The 18,517-nt window shown below is 33.3% G+C and overlaps 1 protein-coding gene across 3 annotated transcripts; it reads left to right on the top strand.

Moving 5' to 3' along the window:
* The first annotated feature begins 1,594 nt into the window (after positions 1 to 1,594).
* On the top strand, positions 1,595 to 15,432 carry LOC124355348 (high mobility group protein 20A-like). Of its 3 annotated transcripts, none has more exons than XM_046806455.1 (8): positions 1,595 to 1,854; positions 4,200 to 4,295; positions 7,184 to 7,303; positions 7,390 to 7,514; positions 11,409 to 11,543; positions 12,688 to 12,772; positions 14,305 to 14,520; positions 15,271 to 15,432. In XM_046806455.1, exons 2-8 carry the CDS (start codon positions 4,229 to 4,231, stop codon positions 15,411 to 15,413), a joined length of 891 nt encoding a protein of 296 aa, XP_046662411.1. In that variant the 5' UTR covers positions 1,595 to 1,854; positions 4,200 to 4,228; the 3' UTR covers positions 15,414 to 15,432. The 3 variants fall into 3 exon arrangements, with proteins under 3 accessions (XP_046662411.1, XP_046662410.1, XP_046662412.1); XM_046806454.1 differs by lacking the exon at positions 1,595 to 1,854 and adding an exon at positions 2,080 to 2,214; XM_046806456.1 differs by lacking the exon at positions 1,595 to 1,854 and adding an exon at positions 2,448 to 2,566.
* Positions 15,433 to 18,517: the final 3,085 nt, after the last annotated feature.

Consider the following 18,517-nt stretch of genomic DNA (forward strand, 5'->3'; position numbering starts at 1 on the left):
TTCAAAGCAGATCTTTAGGACTTTGGGAATTGCGAAGAAGTTTCATATGAACATTTGATAGAACAGTTTCTGAAATATGGCGTCCTTTAGGAATCCATACTTAGTACGCTACTTTTCTTATATATTAAAAAAAATATTGGCTTATTTATACAAGTGGATTGTGAACAGCTTGTCCAGTATGTTGATGACACAATGTTGATGTTACTTTAACACATCTTCACATAGATAACTCGAAATTATAACATTCATTGAGCTCAAATGTGCAATCCAGCACTTGTTAACTGCAAAAAGTCCAAAAATACTATATTTTGTCTTCTACCAGATCTCACAATAGCTCTAAACAACAACGAACGTGTTTATGGGGAAGATCTCAGTTTTCGGTCTTTGACGTATTTGATTATGATTTGTTATTAGATGTCGTTTGATTGTTTTGAGCTTGTAGGAAAGAGTTTAAACTGGATACATTCTTATTTTAATGATAGGGGTAAGATTTTAAGACCTCTTTGTTGATAATCATTTAAGATGAATTTATACAAAAAAATTTCCCATAAATTTCTTGTCAGTAGAGGGATCGGTCCTTGTGTTATTTGTTCTTTTTGCGAATGGCACAGCCAAATGTATATTCCAGTCTACAGGTTGAGAATCAGGTCTTTATTGATGGGAGCTTTTTGCTTCACTACTCGGAAGAAACCTACGTATTAATACAACCAGAACCCAGCTAGTTGATTTTCCAACAAGAAGCCAGCCGGATAATAGTATGTTTGATATCACTGTAGGTGATACAGAGTTTAGACTCTCAACTATTCTGAATTCTCTTGTTATTTTTTCCTAAAATTTCATCTTGGTAGACCGTATTGATAAAGTCCCTAGTATACTAAGTGGCAGTATGCAAGTCTTAGTACATTTTTAAATAATAGGAAAGAGTAGTTAGAATTGTTTTTTTCACTAGGTAAGAGTCAATTATCTAGGTAGTTATTTTGAGAGAAGGATATATTCACGTTCCCGCCCATTTATAGAGTCTTAAAAGTCTGAAGGAGTCCTGGGGTCTGCTTTCACTTGAACAACGTCTTCTTCAAGCGAAACTACATAGCAGTTCTGAAGTCAGAATTCCAAAGCAACGCTACTGGTGAAGCCACAGGGACCTCCTTCAAATTACTAATTTTCCCTGGAATAAGGAAGCAAACAAATTAAAGATTACAAAAAATATACCGTACTCAAAAAAAGCAAATTGGAACAATGTCACTGACTCTCCTTTCAAACAGCAACAAAGAGCTACTTGTAAATATTGTGTTTTTTTTTTACAAATGGATCAGGGTGTTAGTATAAAAATACCCTTTAGAAATTAGTAAGGACGCTTTGACGAAATTGTAGAATATTATAATTGAGAAGGGTGGTTTGGTAGTACATTAATAAAACCAATACAATACCAACGATGTTTATGTAGTAATAAAGTCTTTAAGGATTAAAACACATACCACAACTTGTTTCTTCGCAAAACCAGTCGTCAAAGTCATCCTGCTGAATCATGTGTGCAATATTGTTTGAGATTTATTTACATATTACTTTAGCATAAGACCTAAGGGGAAACTTTCATTAGTTAAAAATTAATTCTTTTAAGCTTCGTGTCATACTGCACCTAAATTAATCTCATATGATGAAATTACTGTGAACGGGGATTAGTAGATGCGTACAAGCACCTAACCAGTATTTTTACCACATTTGCAAAAGAAGAATAATTACTTATGGGATCAAAAGTGGAAGTGACAAACAGATCGTAAATAAAAACTTCTGAATTCGGTTTTGGCAACTGCGTTATTGATCTAATTTAATTGTTTGTTTCATCAATTTATTAAGGTATTGTTAACTAGTAATATCGCTTTAGCAATATTCTTTTTAGTACTGTTTGATAGCATTGTTAATTATCTTTAATTAATTCTTGTTTAAATAAGGTTTATTATGAGTTATTCCGTCAAATAAATTAATAAATAAACTATTGTACTCTCGGTTTATGTACTCATCGCAAACGCATCTCACGTTTGCTAGCAGTCGACTAATCGACTATCGACTAGTCGAGTCGAATCTGAACTGAATCATATTGCGGATTGCGGCTCTCATGTTGTTGATGTGTTTGTTATTTGTTTAGTGAAAAGGGGAAGTTTACTCAAATAAAATCCGTGTTTGCTGTACTCTTTGTCACGGTAATTTCTTTTGTTGGTAGGTATTGACAATTTTATTATAGTATTTTCTCAATGTCAAGAATTCATAATAGTTTACATACTAGTTCTTCTCACATAAAAGCAAAGAATTGTTGGCCGATCGGTGAACACTGTTAACCAACAAAATTGTTTTAATACATTTTTGTTATATAAATTGTTGATTATTATGAATTTAATGAACTGTGCTGAATTTTGTATATTATTATTAACTTGTAGGTTATACAATTAGTTGTACATTTGGGAAAATGTACTAATACTAAATTTATATTTGAAAACATAACCTTATTCTGGTTACTGTCATCTTAAATATCTCTGGAATATCCTATATATTAGGGTTCATGAATTGAAAGGTAAACTTATATGTAGACAGTTGTTTTGTGCACATTGAATAAACAAATTAGGATGAGAATAGATCTTAACATTCTATCAACTATCTTAGTGACTAAACATTTAGGCTAGTAGTTAAACCCTAAGTTCTGGGATTCTACCAATTTTGTTACAATATTATATTTGACTGCAATATATTAGCAGTTGAATAAAATAAAGCCATAAGTTAATATGAAAAATCCCTCAGAAATTGTGAAAAAAGGAAGGAAAAAACATTGCCTTTTAACAATTTTGAATGTAGCCTATTTCTGAAACGAGTTTTGCCATGTTTAATGTCATAAAATAATAGACAATTTACTTCACTCCAATTTGTATGATAAGTGAAAACTAGAAAGGCAGACCCAATTTCAACTACAGAGCATCACAGTGTCTGACTTGGAGATCTTAGGAACATTTAGTTGTGTAAGCTATGGCAGTGAGCTTGCTAATTAAAAAAACAATGTTATAATTAGAACTACCCATATTTTCAGCTGATTTGGATTAATTAATTTTGAGTCTGGATTCTATTAACTATTTAAAAGTCTGGATTCAGTGGTAGTGAGTATTCAATTCGTAAAGCACGAGAACTACTTAAAGAGAAAGGTATTATTGCTTTACCTGACTAAAAAAATGAAAATCACTAGACTAAGAAGCTGTGATTAAAAATTTATACCAAAATAATGAATTTTCTAGTATTATGCTAGGGAAAGAAGACAAAGTTAGCGCAACAAAGCATATTTATAAAGAAAAATAAGCTTTGGAACCGGAATGACCTTTATGTTGCCTTTAAGTTTGAATACCTTACTTCAAAAACTAGAATTTCAAAATTTTGTTTGCTGCACCCCAAATTAATGGTGTGTGCCAATAGGCTCTCCAGGCTCACATTCTGTTTGCGTTTGTGCAATCTATCAAAATGTAGTTTTACTTCTTGATGCTTGCGACATTGAAGAAATGTACTATGATTTAATGGATTAAGTTACTTAGTTTGCCCAAAGAACAATAGAGCCTGTTTGCTTTGACACTTCAGTAAGTGTGGCTCATCAGGTGAAATTCTTAGGAAACATTTACTTGGAAAATTTTAAGAATAGGACCAAGAAGATGAAATTACATACAGTGCACTAACTGTGGTAACTACTGACTGAACACAGCAGGCTTCAGTTACAGTTCACTTTCATGAATGTGTAGCTAACCATCTCGTGAAAAGTCTTGTAAAACTTCTTCCTCATTTTTGTATAACAAAGTCTCAATAAAAATATCTTAGAGTTCCCAAAAGCACAGCTTAAGACAAAGCTGTTGTGTTATTATACTGAACAGTGAAAACTATTCATGTTATTCAGCATGAAGTACAGGGCTACCACTGGACACAAGACAGCTGTATACTCCACCCAGTGGTAATTTTCACCTGTGAAAAGCCTGCCAAAGATCTCACAGTGTCAAGCGTGTGTGTAATTTCAGACGACTTGGAACATAATGTGAGTTTCGCTTATGAAAGCCAAAAAATAGTTGCTCAATCTTAAATAAAAATTTCCCAAAATTCAAATTGTGCACTATTACACTGATAGCTATTTTCCAGCATATCTATAAATGAGGAATAAAATTGTATTTATTGTTTTGCAGGATATTTAAACATTGGTGATCTCTCAGTTATGGAAACAACTGAAGAGATTGAAAAAACAGAGCAGTCAAATGATCAACCAATGGATTCAACATCAGGTTTGTTATTAATTTAAGATCTTCAGCCTTCCTCAAAATACATAGTTATCAAACACTATTTCACATTGTGAGGACAGATTTACCCTTTCTTTACAGGATTATTAAGTTTTTGAGTGAACACAAGTAATCTGAATGTTTTACGTTATAGCCCTGGGCCTATAATTTTGATCATGGGTAACAGATGAGACTAGTATTTTTAACCCAAGAGTTTGGAAGATTAAGAGTGCGCTCTACCGCAGGCCAAAAATTGGGTACTTTGGGATTATACCGACCACACCCAGACATGAATCGTTATTTGACATTTTGCTTCTACTGATTACTAGATTAGCGTAGAACAATATTTCGTCAATATAAAACAGGAATTGTTTTATCGCAAACCCCTCCCCATCCTCAGACAGAGGTCAAAATCGAGCGGTCTAGTAGATAACGTGATTGCAGAGTCTCGCCGCCCGTTCAGCTGGTGCGTCGCTTTGTTGTACTTCCGTGTTTTACCCCTACATTTCTCCAAACACAAAAATTCAACAAAAACAAACATTACCAAACACAAAAACTAAACTCTTTATTGAAAAAAAAACACACAAAACTTGTTTTTATTCTTGATCACACTCCGCCACCCAAAAATGCGAGTGCTTCGGGGCCATCAGCGCGGGCTTCAACAGCACCTTTCGGTGCTGCCCCGCGCTAATGTCAACGAAAGAAAAACATCCCTCGTGATAGTACCTATCAGTAAAATATCAAATTCTAGAGGGGCTGATCAGAAATATAAGTTGAATTGTAATGGAAAGGCAATTATGTACTGTGCAAAAAAATTAAATAATCTTGTGATGCCGCGCGGCCTGCCGTAATCGGGATTCTCGAGAAAGATAAGATAACAGCAACAACAATACCTGGAAATGCCTTGTAAGTTTGTAATTTTGTAATTAAAGAGTTGTTTTTTTGTTCTATCATGTTTGTTTATATACATTTATATTTTTGTGTTCATCATACTGGTGATGTGGTTGGTATAATCCCAAAGTACCAAAATTTGCAGTAAGATGTTTCAAAAATCCAAAGGGAGCCCTGGTAAAATCGGTTGTAGCGAAGATAATTAGTAGTTGCTGTGGAAGGGATCAGAACTTCCCGAGCCACCGACATTTGCTGAGTGGGGGACCTGAGCCAGGTGCATCCAAGCAAGGCTGACTCACACATGCGCTGACGTGCACAGCTTCGTATTCAAGCCGAATAGGCTAGTAGGTCTTTCACTCTTCAGCCACTTCACCGACACCACATTATATGCTTTTTAAAATCTGTTATTTACACTAGTATGCCCCTATACACTTACAGTAAATGGACACAAAGATACACATGAAAACTATTGTTTAAAATATAAAAAATACTGTAGTATAATTTTGGCAAACATGATACATAAAAAATTATAACAAAAATCAAACTGTGGAATGATTTCCTTCAAATATGACACGTGAATAGCATTTCATGACACTGTCACGTTTTATTACAGTACATGTTTTAGATTTCTTAAGACAGCAATGTACTATAAGCCAGAAATCGTAGTATCAGGATTACCGAGCATATCAGACATTTATAAAGTGTTTTTACAAAACATCTAAATTCTATCTCTCACAGGAAGCTCTCAAGGGCATCCAGATCAAATAGTTCTGGCAATACGGATTTGTGGTAAAAAGTAAAAAGTGGAATTTGCATATGTTTAAGCCACATAATTTTTCACATTTTTTCTACTGATAACCTGTCAATCTTCTTTTTATCAAGACCTTTCAAATAAGGTGTCACTTAATGGGTCTTTAAATTTAAAAATTTTGAGCCACCCCTCAGAAATCCCATTTTGGAGAAATGGACAAAGTTGTAAAAGTTCACTTATATTGCATAGAAAGGTGTCCCGAGTTCCATACCTCCATCTTTATCCATCAAAAACTAAACAGAGTGTATCCATACTTTTAACTCACCCTGTATATACGCATACACCCATCATACATTATGTGGAATAAAAAGTATTATAGTTATAATATTGCACTAAACAAAATAACCCATAATGAGGTATGTCACTCATATTTCAAAAATAACTTTGATAAACATTAATCAATAATTTATTATTCCCCAAGAAGTAAAGGTAGGTGTTTTTCACACATTACAAATTTATTGTTACGGAAAAAGTTCATCCACATGGTGACATGAAGAGCTATGTGAGAGCTTTCGTGACACGATCAGTTATGGCACGGATGTGCCATGGCAATGCATAAGTAATGTTTCATCCATTTCTCACTGGCCAGCCGTGAGCTCAGTGGTGCCTATGATCTTATGCAGGTTTTCACACCGATCGGATGATGAATAAATAAAAATATTGTACGTAATACTTCATATATACATGTTCATTATGATTTAAAACAAAATATTGGCTACAATTTTTCATTAGTGCAATATAAGAACTGGATTGTTATTGTATGAATAGATATTAGAAATTAATGAAGTTGAAGGTACATATAGAAAAAAGATCATAACATGTGAAATGGATGTGAAGTGTCCACTACTTGCAAATAGTATTATCCGTTGTGTCTTCATTGGAAGCTTCCAAAACTGGAGTGAATGCTATACAATTTGTTACAAAATAAAACTCTTGAGTGGATTTGTTACCTTTACTGTTTTCTGGACTGTTCTTGTTGTTTGGTGATTATGAAATATAGTCTACACCATTCATTATAAAACATGATACGTTTAATTGCAGGCCTATATTACACTATCTGTATGTAAATACCATGATAGAGCACTAATAATTTGTGGATACTTTTGCATTAATTTGTACAAATGTTATGTGGAACAAATAATTGGAATCAAGGTAGATTTTTGTTTTAATATGTAATTTTCTTTAATTACAGGTGTGTCAAGTAATTTGGAAAAACCGGAAAATGGCTCAGCAAGGAAAGGTTCCGCTACCAAAAGCAAGAAGAGGAAAAAGACAATTAAAGACCACACTGCTCCTCGACAACCATTAACAGGTGAGTGGATTGCCTCATTTAGAATTGTCATTTAATTCTGATTTTTTGTTTTGTATCACCTCTGTAATGATTTCCTCCGTTTCTAGGCTACATCCGTTTTCTGAATGATAGGAGAGATACTGTACGAAATGAAAATCCAAATCTGCCATTTGCAGAAATAACCAAACTTTTAGCGGGTGAATGGATGAATCTTCCTACAGACGAGAAACAGGTAATTTGTACTAGAAATCTTTGTTTTAGTAATGTTGTGTCCCAGAAAGAGGTTTATACAACACCGTTACCAGTATATCGCTGTGGATGGGTTTCAGTTTGAATAAATTGGGTTAACAATCAACTTTTTATTCGTATTCGTATTCTCAGATTTTAAAAATTCCAGCAAATTACATTTGCAGCATAACAGTGTATTTTGTGAACCTATTAAATCATTTTTGCACTTAATTTTAAATAATATTCTTTCAACTATCATTACGCTTCTACAAACACGAGAGGGTTGTAAATTTTGCACAACACCTTGAAATTTAAATTTAAATTTGTGTAAAGTTTTAAAATGGTCAGCCAATAAAAGAGCATGTCATGGAAGCTTAAACTTGTAAACCTCTTTCTGGGACACACCATATGTTGATCTGTAACAAATTATTCAATGAAACCTAAGTAAATATATGAATGTGTGACACGTTATTTTGCATAAAAGAAATATTATCTGATGCTGACATAGCACATTCAACATACATACATGTAATACCCAAAACTTTCGCCATTCCAGGTATTTCCATAAGCCAAAGTAACTGGTTTCACCCAGTTTTTATTGTCCTGATCTTATTCTTATATCAAGGTTTGAAAAATGTTAATCCTATTTTTTAATCCTAGATCTGCTTGTTGAAAAGTTCTGTAGCCCAAAGCTCATTTTGGCCAGTTTGTTCAAAAATTCATATTAGATAAACCACCACACACAAATCCCATTGTGTTTGGTATTGTTTTTAAGTGCAAGAAATGTAGAATAATTATTAATTTTTTCAAACAAAAGTTTTTTTTGTTACCATTTTTTTTGTAAGTGTTGGAATGAAAATCATTGGATACCAAGAAATGTTCTGTCATCTTATTGCGTGTTGATAACTAGGTTTGTATTTTTATCAATTTAATAATATGAGGATTTTACAGTTAGTTCAAATTATGTCTGTAAGGCTAATAATGTAGAGACATACAAACTCTGGTAATATTGAAGCTAATGAAATATATAACTAAAGTCTAATATAGATGTAAGAATCTGATTCTGTTCGTATTCACATTTTCCTTGTTAACTAGGAATATTTGGAAACAAAATAAAAAATTACATCTTTTATTTTGGAATTTTGGTTAGAAGAAAATTATGTTTCATAACCAATAAATTATTCAAAATGTTTTATGAAAAGCAGTCATAAAAGAATGCATAGCCTATTTGATTAGAAAAGGTCAATAATACAACAGATAGCTTCATAGAACTGTTTTTTTACAAAACTAATTATGTCGGGTTGCACCAAAGAAGTACTATGGGTAATATACACATGGTTATGTGTATATGCATGTATGTCGATATAAGTATATATTTGTGATGTATGTGTGTATGTGTTAGAGATGAACATACAAAAATGTAAAGTAATGAAAGTAGAGAGTAGGGAAGGAAATAACAAAGACGTGTTAGTTGAAGGAAAAAGACTTGAAAAGGTGAAGAATTTCTGTTATTTAGGAAGTATCATAACAGATAGGGGCACAATAAGAGAAGAGATAGGAAACAGAATATGGAAGAGTGGAAAGTTTTTCAATATGGTGAAAAAGATTGTGTGGAGTTGGAACATTGGGAAAGAATCAAAAGTATTGATGTATAAATCTTATTTCCAACCAATTTTATTATATGGAGCAGAGACGTGGACGTGGACTAAAAATGATTTAAGCAGATTGCAAGCTGCAGAGATGAGATTTTTAAGAGGGATAGAGAAGACTACAAGAAGAGATAGAATAAGGAACGAAATAACCAGAGAAAGATTGAAGGTAGTTTCACTGCAAGAGACAATGGAAAGAAGAAGAATACAGTGGATGGGGCATGTGAAGAGGATGGGAGATAATAGAATGCCTAGAATAGCACTGGAGAAGGAGGAAAGAGGAAGAAGACCAAGAGGAAGACCGAGAGGAAGATGGGAGGATCAAGTGTGGAAAGACATAGAGAGAAGGGGACTACAGAAAATGCAGGTGGAGGAAGAGGAGACCTGGAATGACAGACAAAAGTGGAGGAGGCTGTGTACGACGACCCGTGATAACGGAAACGTCAGATGATGATGATGATGATGATGTGTGTATGTGGAATGCAATAATTGCACACTCATGAGTGTAGAAGTAATTTATTTTCTTTCTCATTTTAAAATAGCAGTGTTTGTTTATAAAAAGTTTGAAGTATTAATAAGTACACATTGTATTCAAGCCATGAAGTAAATAATTTAAACAGAGAGTATCTCCAATCAGGCATTGCCTTGGAGTACTTTTTTCCAAATTATCTGTATCAAGGAGTAATAGTTTATATACTTTGTACAACGAGTCTCTGGCTTTGTAAACACTTTGATCAGATGGACATTTTTTTTTGGGCAGAATCAGTCATTGTACTTTCTTCCCAAATGGTCTAGATAAATATCTTTGACTGTTTTAGTCAGTCTGTGTTCTGCCATAATGAGGTTGTAACTTACATCTCCCACTTCTTCACATTCCCTTTCTTAATTAATCTAACGAGACAAATTGAGGTTCCAGACTTTAAGAGGCATCTTGACCCTTTCCGTACCAATTTATCCTTCTCCTTGTTTCCATTGTCTCTTCTTGGTCTGTCACATCACCTCATTATGTTTTGCCAATTCCCATAAAATTTGGACATCATATAACCTTCAAACTGCTTGTTGTTATGAGGGGACTGTCTGATGAGCATGTCATTCATCCAGTGTTCTTTTATAATATTTAGATTTTTTAATGAAGGAGTTATGACTTCTCTGTCCATAAAATTTGAGAGAGGTCGTCACTGGTAGATAATGGTCCGTTTCTCAATCCATATGACTAAGGCTGTTAGTTATAATTTTCGGATGTACTCTAAATAACATTTTACTCCGAAAGTCACAGTTGGTGTATAATACCACATTTGTTCCTCTTTATAGTAACTCAAGGAACAGGCTTGTCTGCTCTGGGGACCTTAAATGGTTTAGGGACCTTCAGGTTTTTTTTGTGAAAATGTTTTTCTTGTTTGTCTTCTGGCCCTGTATAACTGTCCAAGTATAGGTCTCCAACATCAGATGATCCTATCATTTCTTTTTCTTCTATTTGATCAGTAAAGAGGGAACTTTATGAGTTTTAACTCTTGAGGCTGGAAGACTCTAGGTCTGGACAGAATTTTTTTATCAATTCGCTAACATGGTACATCCTGGTTTATTTAAATTCACCAATACCGATCAGTGGGAGGCACCCAATGGAAGACTGAAACTCCACACGGGTTCGTACTACACTCCTGGTATAACAAAGTCATATTATGTAGTAAGTGATCTATTAGAAAAGATTCACAATGTTTGGTATACCCATGAGGAATATTAGAATAAAATTGTATTTGCAGTGGATAGAAATAGATAATCAATAGATAATTCTGTATTAACAAACACTTTCTGTCTCTGTGGATCAGTAATAGTTAAATGAAATAAATTGAATCGGAAAAATGTGAAGAACTTGCATTTATTAACAAGGAATCAGTAAAGGCACTTTTCTTGTTTTTGTTGTAATTCCACAATTGCTGTGTACCAAATGGCATATAGAAAAAATTTACTGTAACATTGGTTTATGGCAGCGAACCAATAAAAAATTTAAATTTTTGTTTTTTTCAGTTTTTTTTCACTGTGCGATATTGTAAAAATAATGTGTTTTAGGTTCAAAAGCATGTTTTTTTAAGTTTGACTATGTTTAGATCACGACAAATTGTCCATAATTTAAATTAATTGTTTATGTACTTAAAACATTTGAGTTATAAGTAGAAAGTGTGTTTGGCATACACTTTGTGGGGAGTCGCCTATTTTGGCCAACTAATTCACAGTTAACAATGATGTTTTAGCAATATTTGGATGCAGCTGAACAAGATAGGGAACGTTACTTACAAGAGCTAAGTGCTTACAAGAAAACCGAGGCCTATCGCTTATTTACCCAGAAACAAGCGAACAGAAAACAAAAGGAGGAGTCCCAGGAAGATGTGAGTACAAATGAAATTGTTTACGTGATTGTGGATTATTTCTATTCTCAATTGTAAGATTATGTTTATACATTGATTAATTGAAAAAAACAGTTATTTACAATGCAACAACATTAAACATAGAGTCAGAAACTTTAGTTGTACAGAGGATATGAAGGTTAGTTTTCTACCTGAGGAAGAGATCAGATTGCAGATCTTGAAATGTAGTGTGAATGATTTCTTGTATCACTGAACTATGGCAAATATCCTTCACCTAGTTAGTACTCAAGTGTTTAAACTATGTCTGAAAAAAATCTGCATATATACAGGTTTAAAATATCAATCAATCATTCTATAGACTTCAGTAACTTTTTTATTAGATTCTTTAAGCTCTTTTACTCTTTGTATAGCCATAAAGGTAGATTTGGTTGTAAATGACTGATTAACCGACCGACCTGACTAAAACGCTTTTTTTACATTGTTACATACACACTTGTACACCCACACTGTATGAACACTTTTGATAAAGTTATATATGTACTACCAAACAGTTTTTTTTCAAATGATGGATTATATAAATGAACTCAAATGATAGATTATATAAATGAACTGTCATTAGAATCTATAGTAACATACTAGAACCGCAATAAACTTGAAAACTTTGAAAAGAAATATATAAAACCAAAGTATAATATTATTATAGTAAATGCTTGTTTGCGGTATTGTTGCAAATTGTGTGCATGGACAGTTGCGAACTTGTAGTTGGATGTTTTTTCTACAACCTTCATAATAACAATTGTGACTCTTCAAGCTGCTTTTTTAACACATTTTCTCTGTATGTTTTCTTCAGTGTTTCAAGCAAAACGCAGATTTTGATGTATGCAGTCTGGCATGAATAATTCTGTGAATTGTTAATTTAATGCCTACACGAATATAAGTGACAATTTCAAGAAGCTTTTGACTTTGTTTCTTATGTTGATATAAGTTGTAGAAAACTATCTTCTGGGAAATATCATCAGCCAATCATCAATAAAGATAATATAAGTTTTAATTAGATTAAACAAGATTTAATAAGATTACTGTGCATACTTTCTTTAAATCTGATAAATATTTTTATTCTTTAATATCTTAATTCATTGTTTTTAATCACCTTCTGTTTTAATAGGAGATACCAGAAAAAGAGCCTGAAAATTTGTTTACCGGATTTGACATACCAATATTTACAGAAGACTTTTTAGATCATAACAAAGGTAAGGAAATGACACTACACTAATAAACTACAAGTTGTTAGTGCTTTGCTGTTTTGGAATTAGTCTCAAGACTACAAAAAATTAATAATGTCCAAAATAGTTGAGCTTTGAGAATTGTAACATCCCAAATAAACTTTAAGCCTGATTATCAATTGTTTAAGTTGATAAGATTCTTTGTTTAAAGGTTTTATATTGATGATGGATTGTTTGAAAGGATTTCAGACATTTGCCATCATGTTACAAAATGTATAACACTGTTTCGAGGATTGGAATCTATCCTCTTACACTGGTGGTAAAACATTCACATAAAACTAACAAGGTACTGCAATGGACTGCAGCTTTATACATTTTGTATGATGGCTGATTTATAAATCTCTCGTACTACATTTTGCATATAGAAAATGCTGATAAGGTTAATTCTTATCAAGTGGTTCAAAAATAAATTATTTGGTTGCTTCAAGATTTATTTTTTTATTTTTAATATTTTTATTCTTGAAAGTCCCATTCATTGGAAGTACAAAAATAAAATTATTTAAATTTTTTTTAATTTTTCAGGGGACGGCGGCCATTTTTTCATTGTTGAACGCTTATTTCCTGTGTTAAATTAAATATCTCAGCTTCTATTCATCCTAGGACATTAAAATAAAAACCAATCTCTTCAGAAAGATCTAAACTAAGGATCTATGAGTGTGCATCTAAAACTAAAAATAAAAATCTAAATACCTGTTCAAAGTTTAACGCAACAAGATTACAAAAATGGATTTTCAAACATTTTTATACAAGAAGGCAAATGACTGTGTTTGTTATTTTTTTTTTATCTGCTAGATATAGTTCTGAAAGTTTCAAACTGTAAACCTGAATAGGGTTTTAAATAGAAATTTTCAAAATCGTAAAATTTTCAAAATATCAAAAGTTTAAAGTTCAACATCTCTGTTGGGCATAAAAATAAAAATTTGAAATTTGGCTGAAATTTAGTACTAAGTAAGATATTATCCTGTAAAAATTTAATTTTGTGGACTCAACTGATTTCAAAGTTATAATAGATTGAAGCACTAAAATAAGTTTTATATCACCAACATAGCAGCATATATTCTTATTTTTTCGGTAGGGATTGTTTTGAAATTTGTAAATAAATGAGGTACCACAAGTTAATAACATTTGTGTAATTAATTAGCATTGAGAAGCTGAAGCTGTGAAATTTCATCACACAATGCTTGTGTAATATTGTAGGTTCACCCGGTTGCTGTGGTTGACATTGATTTTCTAGTTAGTGTTCCACTTTTGCTGGTGCAGGTGTGTTGTTTGTACTCTTGACTATTTGGTTCATTTTTTCCAGTCTGGACTTCAAGCTGTTAGTGAATTGTCAGAAATCCTATTATCCTTTGATAAAGATAGTTTTTTTACTAGAGACTTGTAAATAGTTGTAAATATAAAGAGTGTGTAAGTTTGAGTAAAACAATGTAGTATAGTACTTAGTCATAAATATATTCTTTGTGAATATAGTGTGGAATACACATTACTGTATTTTGTAGCTCGGGAGGCTGAGCTACGACAGTTGCGTAAGAGCAACACGGACTACGAGCAGCAGAACGCAATTCTACAGAAGCACATGGAGAACATGAGAGCTGCGGTGGACAAACTGACTGTGGAAACACAACAGCAACACAGCAACAACACCATTCTGCAGGAACACCTGCAGCAGATCAGGTCCACACTGGCCATCGGATTCTCCAACCTGCCACTGCCTGGTCAGTTTTAGATTTATTTGTACGTTTTGGTATATGTACAGTAAAATCTCAGTTTGAAAATTTTTCCACAAACTTGACAGTTCTGCTTCAGAGATCATATCTATGGTACACGAACCTTTTTGTGGCGAATTTATGAGTGATACTCGGATAAAAAAGTGGTTTAGGAGATTCAACGAATGCCGCATTTGTGTGAAGAGTCACCTACGACCCTGTAGGCTTGTAATAGTCAGAAATTTTGCAATCATTGGATGTGTTTGCGCAGCAGTAAACGAAAACCAATGATTGACTATGTAGGAGCTGGAAGATCTTGGCTTCTCAAATTCTGCAATTTGTGAAATTTGACCTAAAGATTTAAAATAAATGGTATTTCTCGTAATCTGAGTTACTCTCTGCTGAAATTCGGCTTTTGCGATCGTCCAAACCACTGTTGTAACTGAATTACCCATAGAGTCGACATCAATGGCAGGAAATAGCAGGCGCCTTGAGCACCCTATCATAAGCCTTATTCAAAACTGCCCCGTCACAGATTTCAGCCTTTTGTGCTGATTGATAAATTACATATTGTGGTCCTAAAAATCCTGGTATAGGATTTCTTAAAAACCTACTGCTTGAGTTCACAGAATCTAATTAACACAATTTTTTTATCCTTTACATGTGTTTGTATAATTTCAGTACACACTTAACTCATATTGTATAATAGGTTAAATTTTAAACTATACCCTTAATATTAAAAATTTAAATCTTTTCCAGGTACCAAAGAGACTGCTACTCTTCAAAACATCGACAGCTACATGAATAAACTCCATTCGATACTTATGGACCCGAATAATTCCAACCATACTTTTACCAACGCCGTAAAAGACATCGTCTCCCGATTAGAGTTTAGTGATTAAATTAAGTTTTATTTTCTAATTGTTGTTTTGTGTTAATCCTCTATCCCCTTTAATGATCTTTAGTACCGCGAAACCCAGAAGTTTTATCATACCTATTTTTTAATTATTTTAAGCTTTTTAACCCATTTTTAACTTTTGTATTACGTTCTCAATTTGGTGAGATTTTACTATAAATTTGGTGTGTTTTGTGTACATTGCATATAGCCTATTATGTGACTCGTTAAAGCATATCGACTTTAAGGGCAGGAAATTACAAGTGTTACTTAACAAAATGGAAAAATAAAGGGATCGAGGAATGGGATCTAATCTGATAAAAAAAATACTATCACAATCGACCTAAAAAGAAATAACTATTCAATGTTTTGAAAATGTTTAATTCATATTGTGAAATCATACTGGCTGCCTGTAAGGCTCTATCTTAGGTCTTTGTAATGTTTCTTAACTCTCCGCTGATATGTGTTTGTACCCATGGCGATGGGCCTATTTTAATTAAATGGCATGACAAAAAACATTTTTTAATTAGCAAAAATTTTAACATTATGTTGTGTTATATATAATTTTAATCTTTATATTCTAAGAAATCAGTACATAATAATATAAGTGAATATTCCCTAATCAGTGACCCATTATACAAGAGTTGTCCAGAAAGTTAACAGAGTTTTGACATAGCGCAGCAATGGGTGGGCTAGCGTCATCTTGGTGTTCGAGTGTTCTTACAAGAATAATGTTAACTTCATAAATTTTTATACAAACCTATTTTTAATTGCGGAATAATGGGGTTTGGTTAATTTTAGAGACACAAATGATAAGCATACAACTGGTTTTTATTTTTTAAATATATAAGAAAAAAATAACGAAATTTGTATTATTTCTTCTTATAAATACTGAAAAAGTATGTACTTTTAAGAAAAAAAACTAAGTAGTGTTTGAATGATTGTTTATCATACCTTTAAAATGATACATCTATATATATATAAAAGAAAGTCGTGTTAGTTACACTATTTATAAGTCAAGAACGGCTGATCCGATTTGGCTGAAAATTGGTAGGGAGGTAGCTAAGATCTGGGAGAAACACATAGGATACTTTTTATCCCGTTCCCGATTCAGGATTCCGCCCCACTGGTGTCTAAAAGTTACGGAAATACCCGTAAGAAATGCATTACAGCAAACATATGTTATTAAGTGAAAGGGCCTGTTCAAATTGAATCAGCTGTTCTTTGTAAACATATATAATGCAACAAAAGAAATATATGTTTATATCATTTAATTTACCATTTTAAATTTCTTTACATTTATAGTTTTAAAGCATAGAATAAGCTTAAGAGAAACAGCAAATTTTTGTTTCAACTGTTTTCTGCAATCACTGTTAAGTATAGACTTTACTATCCAGATAATACAAATCAAATTTTATTTTTTACAATTCAAAGCAGTTATCTCTGCATCTCCAAGTCAGATACGTACATTATTTGCTGTCATCATTTCGACATGCTTTCCATCGAACCCATCTAACCTGTGGCACAAATACAAGGATAATATGGCAGAAGATATTTTACAATCAAATTCGTGTCAATTCAAGAAATCCCAATCTTGAAATGAATTAGGAGATACATAATAGGGCCTTGCTTTTGATTGAAGACATGTGCTATCTCATATGCGGTAGTTTATTAGTCAGGTTAGGAATGCCAGTGCCAAATTGTGAAATGAATGACGCATTTAATCGAGAATTGGAACGGAAACGTAAATATGATCACCAGGAATTAGATTTAGAAGTTCAAACGAATGTACCCCTGATGAATCCCCAACAAATGGAAGTTTTATGATACATTAATGAAGGCAACTGATGATGGAAATGGTGGTTTTCTATTTTCCTGGATGCCCCTGGTGGAACTGGTAAGACATTCCTCATGTCAGTAGTTTTAGCCACTGTTCGTGCAAGATCCAACATGTGCAGTTTCAGTTGCTTCTTCTGGAATAGCAGCCACATTGCTAGAAGGATGTCGTACGGCACATTCTGCATTAAAATTGCCGTTAAATCTTCAATATATTGAAGAACCAACGTGCAACTTTACAAAGCGCTCCGCTATGGCGAAAGTTTTATCAGAATCGAAGATCATCATCTGGACACGAATGCACAATAGCGCATAAACGTGCATTGGAAGCAGTTAACCTAACCATTGCAAGATCTACGTAAATCGACTCAAAATGTTTTGGAGGCGCAACTATTTTACTGTCTGGCGATTTCCGCCAAACATTGCCAGTAATTCCCAGATCTCGACTGCTGCTGACAAAATAAACGCTGTGCCTCAAATCATCGAATCTAATGGCGCTATGTTAGGAAACTTCAGCTGACAACAAACATGAGAGTTGCATTGCTGAACGATACATCTGCTGAAGATTTCTCTAAATAATTGTTGACTATCGGTGATGTCGAGTACCTGTCGACGAAATTCGAGCGGATTGATTTCATTTCCTCGGAATATCTGTAACTTTGTCTCATCGAAAGACGAACTCATCAACAAAGTATTCCCAAACATCGTTTACTAACCTCAAAAATAATGAATGGTTGAGTGAGCGAGCAATTTTGGCAGCTAAGAATAAAGATGTAGATGACTTAAACTACATAATTCAGAATGAGATCATTGGTACACTGCATTCTTTCAAATCTGTTGACTGTGTAACAAATGAAGATGAATGCCACCAACTATCCAATTGAGTATTTAAACTCCTTGGATGTACCTGGCACAATTTACAACTAAATATTGGTTCTGTAGTAATCATGCTTCGAAACTTATACCAACCAAAACTGTGCAACGGAACAAGTTTGGTGGTAAGTAAATTGATGAACAATTTGATTTACACCACAATACTCAAAGGTGAGGAAATTCTCATTCCGAGGATCCCGAATGATCCCCACCCGACATGCCATTTGAGTTTAAACGGGAATTTTCAATTTCCGATCCATCATGACTGTAAATAAGTCACAAGGCCAATCGTTGAAAGTTTGGTGGTCTTAATTTCTAAACATCCATGTTTATTTTTCCCATGGCCAATTAAATGTGGCATGTCCACGGGGTCGGAAGACCATCCGCGTTATTTGTTTTCGC

Source organism: Homalodisca vitripennis, chromosome 2 (genome assembly GCF_021130785.1).
Source record: "Homalodisca vitripennis isolate AUS2020 chromosome 2, UT_GWSS_2.1, whole genome shotgun sequence".
NCBI lineage: Eukaryota > Metazoa > Arthropoda > Insecta > Hemiptera > Cicadellidae > Homalodisca > Homalodisca vitripennis.